The sequence below is a fragment of the Gopherus evgoodei genome, chromosome 1, assembly GCF_007399415.2.
Source record: "Gopherus evgoodei ecotype Sinaloan lineage chromosome 1, rGopEvg1_v1.p, whole genome shotgun sequence".
NCBI lineage: Eukaryota > Metazoa > Chordata > Testudines > Testudinidae > Gopherus > Gopherus evgoodei.
Window position 1 is genome coordinate 54,746,948 of NC_044322.1, and position 18,291 is coordinate 54,765,238.

At 40.8% G+C, this 18,291-nt stretch overlaps 2 protein-coding genes across 9 annotated transcripts in view; both read right to left on the reverse strand.

The window, feature by feature from the left end:
* Positions 1 to 1,520: 1,520 nt before the first annotated feature.
* MLNR (motilin receptor) lies at positions 1,521 to 4,955 on the reverse strand. The gene is made up of 2 exons (XM_030544615.1): positions 4,184 to 4,955; positions 1,521 to 1,836 (listed from the first exon to the last, which is right to left on the reverse strand). Exons 1-2 carry the CDS (start codon positions 4,953 to 4,955, stop codon positions 1,523 to 1,525), a joined length of 1,086 nt encoding a protein of 361 aa, XP_030400475.1. The 3' UTR covers positions 1,521 to 1,522.
* A 1,492-nt stretch (positions 4,956 to 6,447) lies between these two features.
* Positions 6,448 to 18,291, reverse strand: part of FNDC3A (fibronectin type III domain containing 3A) — a 195,036-nt gene continuing 183,192 nt past the window's right edge. For all 8 annotated transcript variants that reach the window (XM_030564883.1, XM_030564891.1, XM_030564938.1 and 5 more), the window contains 3 exons: positions 17,251 to 17,417; positions 13,437 to 13,564; positions 6,448 to 8,842 (listed from right to left, as the gene is read on the reverse strand). In XM_030564883.1, the coding sequence (XP_030420743.1) occupies positions 8,528 to 8,842; positions 13,437 to 13,564; positions 17,251 to 17,417 (610 nt within the window). In that variant the 3' untranslated portion in view covers positions 6,448 to 8,527. The remainder of the gene's footprint in view (positions 8,843 to 13,436; positions 13,565 to 17,250; positions 17,418 to 18,291) is intronic.

Sequence of the window (18,291 nt, forward strand, 5' to 3'; positions counted from 1 at the left end):
AATGCAAACAGTTTAGTGAAGCTCACAAATCAGTGTCACAAGGCTTTGTTTTATATACCTCTATTTATTTACAAAGTTCACAGGACAAAATGACATGTTCTATCAAACCCACAAACTAGCAACTGTTCTTTGTTCTCTTGTTAATTTAACATTTTGAAGGGCAAAAATCCAGCCTTGCAGGGGTGAGAAGTTGCTGCAAGGCAAAGGCTGTATGTGTATGGCATGCTATGAGCTAACTGGCTCCTCTGCCTCGTGGCCTTTATTCTAGCCAGCCAGTGCTCCCTTTCGTTAAACTAACGGTTTTGTCTGAGAATTTTAACGTCTGGGAAGGGTTTGAGTCAAACGCTGCTTTCTGGGGAAGTCTGTGCTGGAATTTTTGAGTCATGTTTTAACATGTCCACTCATATCATTGTAAACATTAGTGTAGACAGGACACACACGTTACTACACTAAGGATACACAACCACGGTAGTTAACATAGGTTAACTAACGTGTTAAAACATAACTTAAAGCATAGCCATGTGATCAATTACCCTGATGTGAATGCAGCTTAACTCCATTGGTTTCAGTGGAGTTGTTCCACATTTACATCAATGTAGCTGAAAGAAGAATTTGGCTCTTCATGTATAAGCAATATGCTTGACTTTCCGTAGATAACGATACCTTGTCTTCCTATAGCTCTGCCTGACTCCACCACATTCCTCACTAAAGCATCTTGTTTTAGTCTGGGTTTAAAATCTGTGGTCTCAGTCACAACTAGAAAGTTAACCTAATGTGAGCTAATTATTGTATATATTTAATAAGGAACAACACTGCTATTAAAATTATTACAGAGGATTGGTCCATATTATATAAATTAGAGACCCCTTAAATTGTACAGGTCATGCCTAAGGGACTGATCCTGGAAACAAGCATGCACATGAGCAACTTTACTTGGGGGAGCTTCGTGACGCTAGTCGTGTGAGTAAAATTACTCATGTTTGCACAATTAGACCCATAAATCTTCAACTCCAATCTTGCAGGACACTCATATGGATGGACCCCTGCACCTGCAAAGACCTCCTTGCAGCTGGGCCTTGTAATCTGTAAGTTCTTGTTAATGAGAAATCAATTTCAAAAGGGCAAGGCCGCTCTTGGAGGTTCCTTGGCCATCAAACCCAAACAGAAGAACCCCAGTATTTGGAACTGTCTCTCACAGCGAGTCCTAAAACTTGCACATAGCAACTTTTACCGATTGACATGTAATAAGTTAACAATGGGGTTTCCAGGTAATTGATGTCACCTTGCCCTTTGCTATTTTGTTGCCTTTCACTAGTCCTAGGCCAGTCTCATGATTCTAAGTTGCCTAGTCATTTTCTCTGTTAACAGAACAATACAAGTAGTAAGAAAAAATACAGTACAAAGAATTATAAAACTCCACAAATAGCAAAACAAAAAACTAGTCTTTTCTGACTATAATGCTAGAAATTAATTGCCCTTCCTTTATAGATTCTCTCTCTAGAAGTCCATCCGTGAAGCAGTCTCAGAAGGGGGTTACATACTCTTTTTTTATGCTAGTGCTGGTCTCAGTGTAACCACCAGTATCTCGGGTAGCACTGAAAACCCTTTCTCCAGATCTGCGTGGGAGCAGTAGTTTGTAGACGGCTGCCCTGTATTTCTTTGAAATGAGGTTGTAGAGGATTGGGTTGATGGATGCGCTCAGATAGAAAAGCTGCAAAGCGAATACATTAAAGTACTGGGAGAAAAGCATCATGCTGGTATCCTGAGTGTTTATAAATATGATCCTGCCCACATGGAATGGCAACCAGCAAATTATAAACGCCAGAACCACCACAGCTGTAAGACAAAACAACACACACAAAATAGTTAAGAGTCAGGATTCAGACACATGAAACCACTAACATTCTGAATGTCTAGGTACCAAAACGTATCATATATTATAAGTCTGATTCTGCTCTCATTACTTCCTCTCCTTACACTAATGTAGATCAGGAGTAACACCAGTGAAGTAATGAAGTTATATTGGTGTAAGAAAATGGGAACAGCATCACATCCATTAACTACTTTTCAGAACAAAACAAGGTAATTGAGACCCTCTCCAGCAAAATTCCTAGAGATTATTTAAACGGGGGGAAAGTGCGTATTTCAGTGAATATGAAATTGTAAACGATTGTATCTTCCCTGGAATAGCAAACACAGTAAAAATGAAATTATGGAACATTTTCAACTTCATTTATATAGTATGAAAACTAAGAGGAAATCCGGAATGAGGGGAGTTTTTGTAAAAGTGCACAGCAAATCTATTTTTGTCATCGATTTATTCTTTAACGTGGATATGTTGAAAAGGGTTGTACTGTTATGCCTGCTCTAACACGCTGCATAGTTAATGTGTTCTCTCTACTGGGCTCTTACTGTAATCTACTGTGTGCATTATTTTTAATTATTTCTATTTACAAGTTCACGAAACACATACAATTTCTTTGTATTACTTGTGACTTTTCAAAAGATAACATATGGCCAGTCTATTATAGAAAAGTTTAATGGTCCAAATTCATCCCTTGTGTAATTCCACTAGCTTCAAAGGAATAACCAAGGATCAGTTTGATCCATATGTCAAAAGACACTATCAACTGGAAATTCACATTTCTATCAGAAAACTTGGTCCTACTCTAGTAAAAAGAAATATTTAAGTTTACTACACTTGAAAGAAGTTCGCAAACACGTATTTTTCTCTAGTGGTTTTATTTTTTGCTTTGTGCAACTGACAATGCTCTGTATGTAGTCAGTTTCCTCTCTTGTTAAAAGAGCTTTTCATATGGCAACAGAGGCAGAAAAACCTTCTGAAAAACATTGGCCACAATGTATAAATGATGCTCAATCAACAACTCGAATCTTTTAAAATTAGCCAATATATTACAAAAATTAACACCGGCAATGTTAATTCAACTCTACAACTGTTAAGAACCTAAAACTAATTGTGTCAATGCATGTAAATAACTGAATTGTTTAACAAGATCTTGTTAATGAGAAATCAGTTTCAAAAGGGCAGTCTAAAATCTATTGTATCCATTTTTCTCTAAACACTTATATCACAGTTATCACAGAGTATTTTAGTATCTCCTCTGCTTGCAAATAAATGTTTTGCATTCCTGCAAGCATTTGCGGCTTTGTGGTCTAATCAATATTTTCTAAATACATAGACAGCTGGGAGCCACATGTTCAAATACTGGCAGGGTCCATTCAGCCCTTTGTATTTCTCCCGTAGCTGTCTGATACAAAATCGGTGTGTCAGATGAAGCCTTAGATGTTAAGGAATGAAAATCAGTGCCATTGAAGTAAATGGGAGTATCACCACCATTGACGTCAGTGGAGCCAGGGTTTCATCACAAGTCTTCTTTGCTGCATGTACCCATAATGATTTGTTAGCCCTTTTCATAAACATGCACCTGACCCCAATTCTCCATTCCTTTGCTGCCGGACTGGTTATCCACTTCTGAGACGGCTGAATTTCAGTGGTGCTGACGACTATGATGCATGCAAATGTATGAAAGCAAGATTTAGCAAGTACACCAGAAAAATCTGCTATTAGGCAAGGGAAAAAATCTCCCCAAGGAAGAGGCAGAAGCCTCATTATTAGAGTAATTTTAAACTGGGCAAAGCTTTGGAGACAGCATGAACCTCACCTACTGCTAGAAATTGGCTGAATACATCTATAGGGACCAGTGGTGGCTTGCTGAGGTCAGAGGTCACCAGGCCCCACTGAGCAGTTTGACCTAAGGGATTTTTCCACCTCTGATGTCCCTGCTCTCAGACACATCCCTGCTGAAATCAGTAGGGTGCAGACACTGGCTGAATTGTGCCCTATGAGGTCTCAGTCCTTTTCACCCTGCACTTCACCCTGGAGCCACCTAGGGTGACCAGAAAGCAAGTGTGAAAAATCGGGACAGGGGGTGGGAGGTAATAGGGGTAATAGTTAATAGGAATAAAAAAAAAGCCCCAAATATAGGGACTGTTCCTATAAAAACAGGACATCTGGTCACCCTAGAGCCACCCTGCAGAAGAGGGCTGTGGGGAGAGTGCCAGGTTGCCTTGGTCTGTACACAGCTGATCGAGCCCAGCCTGGGGGGAGCTGGGCGGTACCTGAGGACTGAGTGAGGGAAGGGGCCGATTCCCTGGGACTCACCCAGGATCCTGATGGTCTGTTTGTGCCCCTTCTCCCTGAGGGCTGCGTTGGGGCCCTGGGGCCGGACCTTGCTCCTCCACAGCGCCCTGCCGATGAGGCCGTAGAGCACGTTGAGGCAGAGGACGGGCAGGATGAAGTAGCCGGTGGTGACCCACAGCATGATGCCCAGCAGGCCGGACTCGGTGGCCAGCGGCGTGAGCCGGCACTCGCGGCTGAAGTCGGTCTGGTTGTCCTGCTGCTCCACGCCCACCAGGAAGAAGAAGGGCCCGGCCGAGAGCAGGGCGAAGGCCCACAGGGCCCCGATCACCACCTTGACGCGGCGCCTGGTGATCACCACCTTGGCCTTGAGCGGGAAGCAGATGGCCAGGTAGCGCTCCACGGTGAGCGCGGTGATGTGCAGGATGGTGCAGTAGGTGCAGGCCTCGCTCAGGTAGTGGGAGAGGCGGCAGAGCAGCTGGCCGAAGATCCAGGGCCGGGAGCGCCAGAGGCGGTAGAGGTCGAAGGGCAGCCCCAGCAGGATGAGCAGGTCGGACACGGCCATGCTGCCCAGGTACAGGTTGGTGGTGGTCTTCAGCTCCCGGCAGCGCCGCAGGATCAGCACGGTCAGCACGTTCCCCGCCACCCCCACGGCGAAGAGGCCGAGGCACACGGCGGTGACCGGGATGAGCGCGGGCAGCGGCAGGGAGCTGCAGAGGCGCTCGTCGCACGGGGACCCCGCCCACGCCTCGCCCTGCGCCCTCGGCGCGCTGCTGTTCTCGCAGCCGCCCCCCATGGCGGCGGCTAAGCGCGGGGCTGGGGCTCGGGCGCGCTGCCCGCGGGAGCTGGGGGAGAGGCGCCCTGGCCGCAGCCCATGGTGGGCGGCGAGCGAGGCGGGGGCAGCAGGAGCGTCCGCTCGGGCTGTTCTGCGGCTGGGAGCTGCCGCTGCTCCGGGGCTGAGCTCGGCTCCACTGGCCCCTGCGCTCCCCGCGGAGCTTATATGGCCCCTGTTCAGAGCAGTCGTTTTTCAAAGTCTAATCGAGTGACTGGCCCCAGCCCATCGGAAGCCCATTTTTCACTGCTGGGAAGTGAGCACGAAAGCCAGGCAGCCCCAGGCGTGCACCTGTCGCCAGCCCCGTCCGTGTTCACAGTCAGGGATCAGCGCCCCGCCTAGGCGGAAAAGGAAAAGTGCTAGTCAGGACTGGGCAGTTGTGCTTTAAACACCGAACCGAGCCATGGCTTTAAGGGAGAGTTTTTCGTTCTTTCTTTTACACTCAGCATGAATTGAACATCACGTTCCAACAGATCTCAAAACAAGCCGAGCGGAAACCAGCGATTTTCTCCTGCTCTCAGCCAAAACTTTGGATGTTGGATGCGGTCACCCATTGAACAACCGTCAAATGCGTTATTTGCCTGAAAGTTCTCACCGCCGAGCTCACCCTTCAAGGAATATGACCTCAGCTTCCAATTTGTAATGAAACTCAAAACTATAGCTCGAGAGTATCATCCAGCTTCTGTTGTGACTGTTTCACGCAGATCTATTTTCCAGTCATGCTACATTTAAAATGTAGTTCTTCAAGTAGAAAACGTGCACAATTTACATGACAACGTTGCGCTGGTAGACACAACTGCATTTTAGAATCTGAAATATCCGGTTAAAAGCTGCAGTCCCTGCTTTGACCTTACTCACACAAAATCCCCTGTGGAAGTTTTGCCTAAACAGAGGCTGCAGTTCCGTATGACAAAAATAGATTTAAAAGAGCTTGTATGAATGGATCATGTGGAAAAACTGATAATTTTCTTCTGGGCAACAATTAGCTTTTTTGTACTGTAACTCCTATTTTAAATCACTGCTTCTCAGTCTTCTTGCACTAACTTCTTGTACTGCATAAAGTAGGATTTTTACAATATTTAGGAACTACAGAATATTGTTCAATGAAATTGAATTTCAAATAGTTTAGATTTAATACGCATTCCTTTCTTCACTAACAAAACAATATGGTTATGAAAGCAATAAGGAAAATAATTTACAGGAAAGCAAAGCTAAGTTTTAAGAAAGACACAGTATAGCAATGAGGAATTTTCCTAATCTTCCTATCAGACTGATGTTTGAGACAGTGTCTGGTCACACTTATTTTGTCATAGAATAGACAGAAAGCTTAAAACCTTGCAAAAGGAGAATACTATTTTACATGAATTGTTGTCTCATTAAAAACTATGTCTGTCTGCCAGAAAAGTGGGGAAGTCCAGGAATAGTTGTTATATCCAAAGATCAATTAACAAACATGGAAAAAGAATGATACTTTTATTTTCCACACATTTTAAAGATACTTTTGCTACATAGTTTGTGTATATTTCTATGAGATTAAACATTTTTCATCTGTATGAAGTCCAACATTATACAAGTTTAAAGTGATATGTTTGGTACTGTATCTATAATGTTTTAAAAAGTTTAGAGTTTTTTTGGAATGTACAGTATATGAGGTAAAATTAAGATTACATTAAAAACCGTCTTCACTGCAGTAATCTGCACTGAGGTTCAAATGGCAAATACACTATTAAATGACATTTACTATCAAAAATAGGAGTTCATTTGAATTTTACTATGAAAAACATAAGCCACTGCAGTTTAACTGTAGTGACAAATCTTCCCATTTTAGACATTCAACCATATAGAAATCTCTGGGCTATTACAGTCAATCTCATTTGTACTGCCGAACATGGCACTTTTAAGAAGGTTCTAGAAAACATCTGCTGTCACTGTATTTTGTGGGAAGATATTAGCCTCTACATAAAAGTGACAAATTTAAAATAAAATGTAGACAACCAGTACATTTTAAAGACAGATCATTCTTACCACTTGAGGACCAAGTTCTTATCCATTTCTTTTTTAAAACAAAACTCAACAACATTATTCTACAGCACAGATCATTGGACGTAGAAACAATTACAATACATGCCCGTTCTAATATAAGAGAAATTCTTCAGAGATCTTCAAAACACAAGACAGAGGTTCTTTTTATTATTATTTTAAGACTGACAGAAGTGCTTAATACCATTAAAAATGCTAAATCCAACACAAGTAGAAGTCATTAGTGATCCACTATCTTGTAACTGAAATAAATTAAAGCTAATTACAAAATGGATAACAGATAATGTAAGTGTGATGAGAGAAAATTTTTTTTAAGATCGTTTCACTACAAGCTTTATGTAATTGGCAGTCGTTGACATCTGGCAAGATGTTCAATGGGCTACTTGATAAAGTTCAGTCTGGTCATTCAAGAACTCACAAATGCAAGCTCACAAAACATTGATGAATTATGCAATTGCAAAGTGCTCTAATGCAACGTTAACTACATGCAATCAACAATTTGATACAGTATTCAAAGAGACATTACATTAAAAGTTAGGTTCTCAGGAAAAAGAAGGTTGAAGTTTTCTGGTGCAAATTATTACACTTCCCCCTTCCCCTGATTTGGTGCCCCAAAAAACAAAGGCAGTGCTTCATTCCAGTGGCCACGGCAAGTCAATATAGGGGTAACAGCAAAAATTATGGTTATCCAAGAAAATTTATACACATTATCAATGGAGGGCACATATATCTATATAAACAGCACCCAATCAAATAAAGGTCTTATTTCAAAAATGATTTTTAACTTAGTTCTTTATAGCGTTAGATCAAAAAAGCTCTCTCTCTTCCATGTTTGTAGGAAGCTAAAGAGGCATTTTTATGAGTAAACATATCGGGGCCAAGATAAACCACTTGTGCCATATCTTTTTAGTTTTGCAAAATGTATACTTGCAGTGGAAAACTCTACATTTCGATAAGAATCTTCCTTCATGCATTCACTTCCATCCAGCTTACTGCCTGCAAAATGCCCCTTCTATTTTCATCATAATCCTGCTTCCCAAATAATTAAGAGAAATGAAGAGGTAGAAATACAGCGCTAGATTGCTTTCACAGCATCAGACTAACATTTTATACAGCACAAATTTGTTAGTGTAATTTTTAAATGCATTTTACTCATTTCTCCCTCCCCCCTTATGGTACTAATCCTTAAAAATGTGGACCAGGTTACCATTATTACACTCCTGCTTATTGGTCATAACCTTATAATGATACATTGCCTGCCTTACATAAAGTTTGTACTGCAAGAAGGCATGTTAAAGGAAATATTTCTGTGGCTTGCATTCTATAATCTGTGCCAGCATCTACTTAATAAGCATTTTAAGTGGCTGAAAAGATGTGCTACAATCCCAATGCTGATGCTAAATGCCTGTTTTTGTAAAAGCAAGAGAACAGAAATATTTTTAGAATATGAGAATGTAAAATGTAATGAGCAGCATTCTAAAAGAAAATGGTTTTTCTCACTTTATTACAAAGTACTGAATGATAAAGGCAATCAGAATGGAAAAGGTAGCAAAGAGCACAAGGATGACAGCAGCACACTGTTCATCACTTAGTGTCTGTTGTGTCCTTGAGATTTCCACAGTGTCTTTGTTGGTGCTGGTTGGTGGTTCAGTTCTCTGAGAGATGAATAGTACTGTGGTACTGTAGGGGCCTATCAGGTCCTGATGACCTACTGTTTCTTGGCACTGTCGAATGGCACACACACGAAAACGATATTCACAGTTCAGCTGGAGGCCTGAATACCGGAATGACCAGTCAGGCCCTTTATAAATCTGTCAAGAAAAAAAATAAAATAAAAATAAACAAAAACACTTCTAGCAAACTGGCACATTGTGTTTACTGTAAAAATTTAAACAAAATGGCATACTTATAGTTTAATACAGGGATTGGTAACCTTTGGCATGCAATTAGCCGGGGTAAGCTGGTTTGTGTACCTGCCACGTTCGCAGGTTCGGCCGATTGTGGCTCCCATTGGCCGTGGTTCACCATCCCAGCCAATGGGGGTGGCGGGAAGTGGCGGCCAGCCCCCATTGGCCAGGGACGGCGAACCACTGCCAGTGGGAGTCGCGACTGGCCGAACCTGTGGATGCAGCAGGTAAACAAACCAGCCCGGCCCTCCAGGGTGCTTACCCTGGCGAGCTGCGTGCCAAAGGTTGCCGATCCCTGGTTTAATATGTCTCTATATTTACTGTTGAAGTTACTGTGAAAATGGCAAGTGCTACTGAATCACCTGTGTTTTCAATGACATTCTTCTAGCCATACAGGCAGAAAAAATTAACAAAGATTAATGGAAAATAACTTTAATGCCTAATTAAATTTATTTTCAGTCATTTGGTAAAATACGTAGCATTACAAACTCCACTAGATCATAACTTGCAAAGCACCAAATTTAGCTCCTGTAAGAAGCCTTCACTTTAAGTAAACATTTTAAGTGTCAAATTCGATGTAAATCTCATTGTCTCACAATGGGTTTCTAGGTGATTAATTAGATGTCAGATTGTACGCAGTGTTGTTGTAGCCGTGTCACTTCCAGGATATTAAAGAGAAGAGGCAGGTGAGGTAATATCTTTTATTGGACCAACTTCTGTTGGTGGATATTAGAGAGACAAGCTTTTGAGCTACTCGGAGCTCTTCCTCAGCTCTTCATTCACACTGTTCCTTAATCTGAGGAAGAACTCTGAGTAGCTCAAAAGCTTGTCTCTCTAATAGCCACCAACAGAAGTTGGTCCAATAAAAGATATTATCTCACCCGTCTTGTCTCTAGATGTCAGATAACCATATTCATCAATTCTAACCAAATCCAACACATTTTTGCTGGATTTAGGGGCAGGTAACCGCCATTTTTGTTGTTATCATGAATAAATACAGATTTACACATCCTAGCTTGCATATTTATTGTCTTATACGTGAGGGCTAAATCATGCATCAAAGTCGTAAAATGGGCTACAAATGCAATAAAAAAATAAGGTATTCAGAAGTTTAACAAACGGAGGGTGGGGGTGCTGAAGACGGTCCTTGCTTGGGACTCCGTTTGGTCAAGGGCTGGCCCTGCCTTGAAAAGCCCTCTTTGTGATTCTTTTTAACCTCCCCAATTCAGTGGTCCCAACACTCTGTTCCTTAATCTATCTGTTGGGTGACTAGGCCCTATCTTTCACTGAACTCACTGCTGCTTCAACATTCTGAATGCCGGCCTCACGGAAAGCTGAGGCCTGATCTCCTACGGATCCATGTTTATAGATCCATTTATGTCTGCGGAAGTCTCACTGAAACCAATGAGACTTCATGTAGGCATAATGGTCTCGGTGGGTAAATTCATATGCTGTGTGGATGCCCATCACAAACACAGCATATGTTAATTTCTCTCTTTAAATGCTTTTATCCTTTTCTCTCCCATTATTTGATCTCATATTTAAGTGGAGTACTGGTAGCAGTAAACAAACATCAAATAATCCAAAACCTTTTCCTATAGTTGATTTCATAGTATTGAACACTGTCAAGCAAATAAATGCATGCAACTACTCATCTGTTTAGTGGTGGAAGAAAAAATCAAAACCTGTTTTCTAGATTTAGGTCTGGATTCTGTTGTTCATTTATACTTACAGGGTTAATTTAGTTGCATAAATACCTACTTTCTTTCACAGGTTAATAAATCTAAATAACTCTATGTAACCCTGTTTTGCTTGTCTTGATGCAAAATCTGATTTAAAGATGTTTTATGAACTAATATAATTAATTAGCTGTACAGTCAGATTTCATATAGGTATAATACATTTTCAGAGGAAATACAGTACATTAGGTGTATGCTATCAAAGTAATAAACTTCTCAAACTGAATTTGCTTGACGATTGTAAAAGTAGTACACAAGAGCTCTTTCTACTACTTGCTACATAAAGTGTTACAACCAAAATTTCATATCACATTAAGGGCATATCTTCTGGTCTGGTACAGCTACACTGACAGCTGCCCTACTTTACACCTGGTGGCCCATGGCCCCAAGTGACCATTCTGACAGCTAGGGATTGCTAGAATGTATAGACACCTTGGAGACCCCCTTCTTCCTAGACACAGTTCCCACACCAAGGGATGAGAGACAGGTTGTATAGGAAACCCTACAGCAGACCTATGCCACAAGAGGATTCCCCTACACAGAGGGCACCCTCCACTAGTAGGTCTTAAGGCTGGCCATGTCTATACTACAGGGACTACAGTAGCAGAGCTACAGTGTTGTAGCTCTGCTGGCATAACCCCAGAGTGTACGCACAGCCTATGGAAATGGTCGAGGTTTTTCTGTTGCTGTCACGCCCTAAGTGTTGATAGCTAGGTTGATGGAAGCAGTCGTCCGTCAACCTTGCTGCATCTATGCCGGGGATTAGGTCTGCTTAATTATGGTGCCAGGGGTGTGGATTATTGCACTAAACTGTGTTGACCTAAAATTTAAGGGTAGACCAGATCGCTTTTTTGTATTGCTGGAGTAGCAAAAAGCATCCTTAATGGACAAGAGAATCTGGTTCTAAGGCCATGTCTACACTGTAGATCAGCACTGCTGCAATCGAAGCAGCGGGTGTCGATTTACCAGGTATAGTGAAGACATGCTAAACTGATGGGAGAGCGCTCTCCCATCAATAGTGTACTCCATCTCTCCAAGAAGAGTAAGGAAAGTCAGCAGGAGAGTGTCTCCCATCGACCTAGCGCAGTGTAGACACCATGGTAACTGGATATAGCTATGTTGACTTCAGTTGTGTTATTCACATAACTAAGTTATGCTACTTCAAATCCATTTACTGCGGTAATATAGACCAGCCCTTAGTGGTTTAACCTAATGTATGTGCTCATTAACACGTTACAGGCCAGTTCCCCAGCTGATGTAAATCAGCGGAGCTCCACTGAAGCTCTGCTAATGTGCACCACCTGAAGATCTAGTACTATACATTTTGTAATGAGCAGTTAAGTACACAGTTTCTATCTTGGCTCTTTCAAAAGGGCTTCTCACCATAGTATCCACACAGCTTTAATATTCTGTTTCTATTCAGTACCCTGCTTTAATTTCCAGTGATAGTTTTTACAAACTTAATGCTACCTTTTAAAATCTACCTCAATTTACTGTGCTAAATAATTAGTGAGGCATATGGGATCACACAGATTGTTCTTTCAGTGTCAGGCTTTAAGAGTAATCTTCATTTTCTTTTACAGTATATTGGTAACATGAATCACTTATCAAAAAACAGTCCAACTCTGTCTCTAGAGGATATTACACAGCATTTAATGAATTCTACTGACATACTGAACGCTGCATTTGCAACTTAAAAGCTACAAAATCAATAAGTAAAATATGTAACACTACAATGTAGGTACTGATTTATGAGATTAGCAATGTGCATAATCTACCAAAACACAGGGCTATACTTATTTAATTTGGGCCCATAATAAAATCACAGTATCTCAAAATTAATTGTGCTTCCTCTTTGGAAGGAAACCTGCTTGCTTAATAGTGTGAAACAGAGCTCACAAGTCTAATTATGTGTCAATTTTCTGAGAGTTTATAGTGAAAGACATCAAAAGCTAAGGTGGTATTGTACATCCTCTGTTAAAAGCAGCCTATTTTGTTATTTGGCATCTCAAACTGCATATCTACATGGTAAAAATAGAAATTAACTGAAAAAATTCTTAACTGTTTGGCACTGGTGGTTGGCCACTGGCGGCCTGTCTGCTCTACTGTGCTTTCCATACACCACAGACAATACAGTGGAACTTTCTAGAATATCAATAGCTTTCCTTGAACAGTTCATGATGTGCAGTGAACATCGAGTTTGTTTACTTTTTCTTCATAAATCTTGCTTTCATTCCTTTAATTAGTTTGATTCTCTTTTCTCAATTCCTCCCATTTGTGGACATTTTCCTGACCCTCAGGTGCAAAGAACTGTACGTAGTATTCAAGATGACTCATCAGTACCATGTAGATTCATAGATTCAAAGGCCCAAAGGGACCACGGTGATCACCTAGTCTGATCTCCTGTATAACAGAGGCCATAGAACTTCTATAAAATAATTCCCAGAGCGTATCTTATAGAAAAACATCCAAACTTAGTTTAAAAATGGTCAGCGATGGAGAATCTACCACAACTCTTGGTGAACTGTTCCAGTGGTTAATTACCTCACTGTTAAAAATGTACACCTTGTTTCCAGTCTGAAACTATAACATCCTTTCCCTCTGTAAATATTTTAGAAGAAGAAACCTGGAGGATTAGCTTTGACACAAAATCAGCATGGGTAACAAATATAATGTTTGACCTGCACATTTTTTAATTGCAATTAACTGTCACCAATACACTTCACATAAACATATTATACTTTTTTAATGAACTATACCTGTTTGAATTCTGAGTCTTTTCCCGCCATGACTTGAAGACTATAAATAATTGGATCACCTTTCATTGGTTGCAAAACCTCCCATGTGATTTCACAAGTGTGGTCATTTACTCTCTCTATTCTTGGCGCTGTAGGAAAAAAGCAAATACATTAGTTAACTGGGTATTGTGTCCAGTTAGTGGTTTTCACTAATTTGTAAACTCTAGCCTCTATGGTATTTTATTTTGTTTCTGAAACAAAGAAACAAAAGATTTAAGTGCAAAGATATTTTTCTTATTCACTTCTCATGTTGACTAACACTACATAAATAAGGATGTTAGCACACTGCTTACATGTTTTGTTTCCTTCACAAAAAAGCAAGGACAATTATGATTCTCATGAATGAATATCATAAGAAAGGTTAGTTGCTATGAAGAAAGTAGTCTGAAAGAACTTTTATTCCAGAGAAGTGTTATGGAATACATGTAGATAAAGAATTGCAGTTTAAGATCAACTGACCGAGTCTGAACACAAGAATTGCCATACTCAACCATCAGACAGCGGAAAGAACCAGATTCTTCAGATGACAGCATAAGAACCCTGCAGTAGGCAGAGACAGGATAATATGATACCTCCCCATCCACCAAATACAGAAAGAAGAATCTGTACAGTGAGTGAGGGCTGGGTGAATCTGAGACTATACGAGAGACTATGGAAGAGACTGGGTGCCGGGTTATGTGTAGTAGTCATTTTATACATTCCTCAACAATACAAGGGAAGGAAGGAGCAAATGATGGCATAGGAAGGGGCCTCAAATGAGTTGGTCTGTAGGTGTTCTGGATGGATCTGACCCAGCCCTGCTACCAGGACACCAAAAATGCTAGACTCCAAGAAACATTTCCAAAAGGAATACTACTACAAATGCCTAGGCAAACTTATTTCTGACGTCACAGAAAGTTAAATCTGTACCCTAAGTTTACGGAAGGAGATGTGCAGTTTTGGTGACTGTGTTCAAGCTTGACAAAAGCCTGCCAACCCTGCTTTAATTGAAAAATTACATGTCCCATTAAGTATGGAGCTGCTGCTGATACTTTCATAACACTGCTCTACAGCCAAAATGCTTCTGAAATAAATGTAGTCCAACTTTACTAATTCTGGGTAATGGAGAATGAAAATGATGCTTAAAATTGTTGATTGGCTCTAGTTTTCAAGATATGCTATTGGGTCAGTATATACGACCCTTGACTTGGGAATGGCGGAGGATAAGTGAGTTATAAAGGGAAGGGATCTCAATTTAAACCAGAAATGACTAAAATACATCTTTGACTGGACCTATGAATAAAACTATGACTGGGTTTGGATAGTACTTGCTTTTGAGGCAAAACAATGAATGATGCAATCTGAAGCTGGTATTGCATCATACATGATATGAATTGCATCATGTTATTCCTAGAAGTCATGGATGATGCAATCATAACGAAGCTTACATCACTCTGCTGAACAAATTACTCATAGACTCATAGACTCTAGGACTGGAAGGGACCTCGAGAGGTCATCGAGTCCAGTCCCCTGCCCTCATGGCAGGACCAAATACTGTCTAGACCATCCCTAACAGACATTTATCTAACCTACTCTTAAATATCTCCAGAGATGGAGATTCCACAACCTCCCTAGGCAATTTATTCCAGTGTTTAACTACCCTGACAGTTAGGAACTTTTTCCTAATGTCCAACCTAAATCTCCCCTGCCGCAGTTTAAGCCCATTGCTTCTTGTTCTATCATTGGAGGCTAAGGTGAACAAGTTTTCTCCCTCCTCCTGATGACACCTTTAGATACCTGAAAACTGCTATCAGGTCCCCTCTCAGTCTTCTCTTTTTCAAACTAAACAAACCCAATTCCTTCAGCCTTCCTTCATAGGTCATGTTCTCAAGACCTTTAATCATTCTTGTTGTTCTTCTCTGGACCCTCTCCAATTTCTCCACATCTTTCTTGAAATGCGGTGCCCAGAACTGGACACAATACTCCAGTTGAGGCCTAACCAGCGCAGAGTAAAGTGGAAGAATGACTTCTTGTGTCTTGTTTACAACACACCTGTTAATGCATCCCAGAATCACGTTTGCTTTTTTTTGCAACAGTATCACACTGTTGACTCATATTAAGCTTGTGGTCCACTATGACCCCTAGATCTCTTTCTGCCATACTCCTTCCTAGACAGTCTCTTCCCATTCTGTATGTGTGAAACTGATTGTTCCTTCCTAGGTGGAGCACTTTGCATTTATCTTTATTGAACTTCATCCTGTTTACTTCAGATTTGCTCTATATCATCTCTAGAAATCATACGGTGTCATGCTCTCTTATTTGTCAGTGTTTGATTTTGCAAAGGGACACATTTCTGTTTAGCCAAAGTGAGCGGAGATGCCTGGTACTTGTGTGAACAGTGCAGATAACTTCTGCTATGTTTGTGGTGAAGTGACTTTTGCATCACAAAAGCGCAGTATAACCACTATGGTTAAGAAAACCTATCACCTTTATTTTGGCTGCAAAATTGGAGATCAGGACAAGAAGTGGGCCTCACACATATGCTGCAACACTTGTGCAACAAATCTTCGCCAGTGGTTGAACAGGAAAAGGAAATCTATGCCTTTTGCAGTGCCAATGATTTGGAGAGAGCCAACAAATCATACCAGCAATTGTTACTTCTGCATGGTGCCTCCAGTTGGGAAAGGTGTGTCAAAGAAGAAAAAGTGGACTGTGCATTATCCAAACATTCCATCAGCTATACGCCCAGTACCCCACGGAGAAGGACTGCCGGTTCCTGATGCACCAGAATCATTCTCACTTGAGTCAGACGAGGAAGAGGAAGAGGATGAAACTTCTGGTCCTGAACCATCAATGTCACAGGACCCACATTTTCTCCCATCCTCCTCCTCTGAACCACACCTCCTAACACAAGGTGAACTGAATGACCTCGTCAGGGATTTGGAACTACCCAAGAGTAAGGCAGAGCTGTTGGGCTCCAGACTACAGCAGTGGAATCTCCTGGCAGGCTATCAGGGCAAATGGAGCCCATCAATACTTGCAGACTATTGCTGGACAGTGACAAGAGATGCTCCATTTAATGAATACAAGAGACAAGCCAAGAAGTGCCGAATAGACACTGAATAGGACTAAACTATGTACATAATAGTTTTTTGCCTTTTGTTTCATACTAAATTTTATTTATATAACCCTTTTGCTGATTTTTAAAGTGTTACATAAACAGGACAGGTGAAATATTATCATGTAAAGCAACCATAAACACATGAAAAGACCTAGGTTTACAATTTATGATTAAAAATCTACTATCTACACAATATACATAGACATAAAATGTAAAAACTTAAATATCTTAGAAACAGTAGCCAATCAGTTGTTTTAATTGTCATATTTGAATTCAGCACATCAAAATACATAATAAATATCACATTTTATCTCTGAAGCAGACGACTTCTCAAAAATTGTAGACCAGTGTAATCTATGTATTTTAATGCACCCATTATGGAGTCTCTGGATGCCACAATGTATCATGTTTGTTTAGAGCACATTAAAGAGGAATTGTTTAAACCCCATCAAAAATAATTAATTGAATAAAATATGATCACAAAGTCCTTTCTATTCAGTTGAGTTTTAATGTTTTTTAAAAAAACCCTTTAACTTGGATTTGGGACTTAAACTACTCAGCACTGTCCCTTAACTGCAAGCTTGTTTATACTGAACAGGACTAGTAGTACTGATTTATTAAGTAGTGAGAAAAATGATATTACAGTTAAATGACAAGTGAAAATACAATGCTTACCTTTCAAGACAGCTGGAACAGATTTGGGAGTTGTGAAAATGTACTCCTGAGAAAGTGGACCTTCGCCAGCTTCATTACAAGCCTGAATACAAAATTTGTAGGATGTTGACTCAATGAGTCTTTGTACTTTGTATGTATGACATGGTCCTCTGTATAAGGATATAAACCTGAAAGTAGAAATAGTGATTATGTAAACAGACTACATAGATTCCAAAGTAATCTGCATGATTTCTACTTTTGTTTTAAATGCACTCATCTTTTTTTAATTGCTGGAACTTAATGAGAAACTCACAAATACCAATTTCCAAGTTAATTTATGATCTTTCAGTAATACAGAACAATGAGCTCACTTTTCAATAAGCAGTAACTGCTACTGGTCTTACTTCGCCTTGGAGTGGGAAAGCGGAGAGTTCAGTATGTGGTGCTTTCATTATCATTGCTCCTCTATAATCTTCCTGCTTTTCAAAAGTGAGTGGGCCTGGATTTTAGCTACCTGCACCTCAGCAATACTCCTCACTAGTTCCAAGAAATGGTCAAGTCTCTGTGGTTCCCATTGCTCTTCCACAATTTTGTGGGGAAGGTGTGCTATGGCCCAAATGTCACATCTGTGCGGGAGAGATGTGTCACAGTTGCAACATACGTTGTTGTTCTGACGGGTTTTTCTAGGCTGGCCACACTCTCTTGTGTCATGATGCTGGAGCAGGTTAGTTTCACTGGCCCGTCTATTTGCTTTTCAGTCTTGGGGGTTCTAATACATAGCTCAGGTTTTGTCCCAGAGAGAGTGGAGGGGTTTTGTTACCATATTCTACTCCTGCTCATTTCTGAGTTGGGGTGCAGGCATGAATTACTTTTTGATGGCGATGGTGAATTCCCTGCTATGTGGATCTGCATTTCTTTTTCTCCCTATGTCAGGACAGGTTCCCACTTGGTAGACCCCTACTTTTGTCCAGTTCTCAAGCTATCATATGCTCATACTACAGTAGTGTATGTGGTGCAGTGGTATTGTGTGTTTTGCTATCTAGGGAAAGGTGGTGCAAGTAA

Coding starts and splice junctions, on each gene's coding strand:
- MLNR (XM_030544615.1), bottom strand. CDS start 4,955: ATGGGGGGCGGCTGCGAGAACAGCAGCGCGCCGAGGGCGCAGGGCGAG. Junction 1,837..4,183: donor ACAGACCATCAGGATCCTGG/GTGAGTCCCAGG, acceptor TTTGTCTTACAG/CTGTGGTGGTTCTGGCGTTT.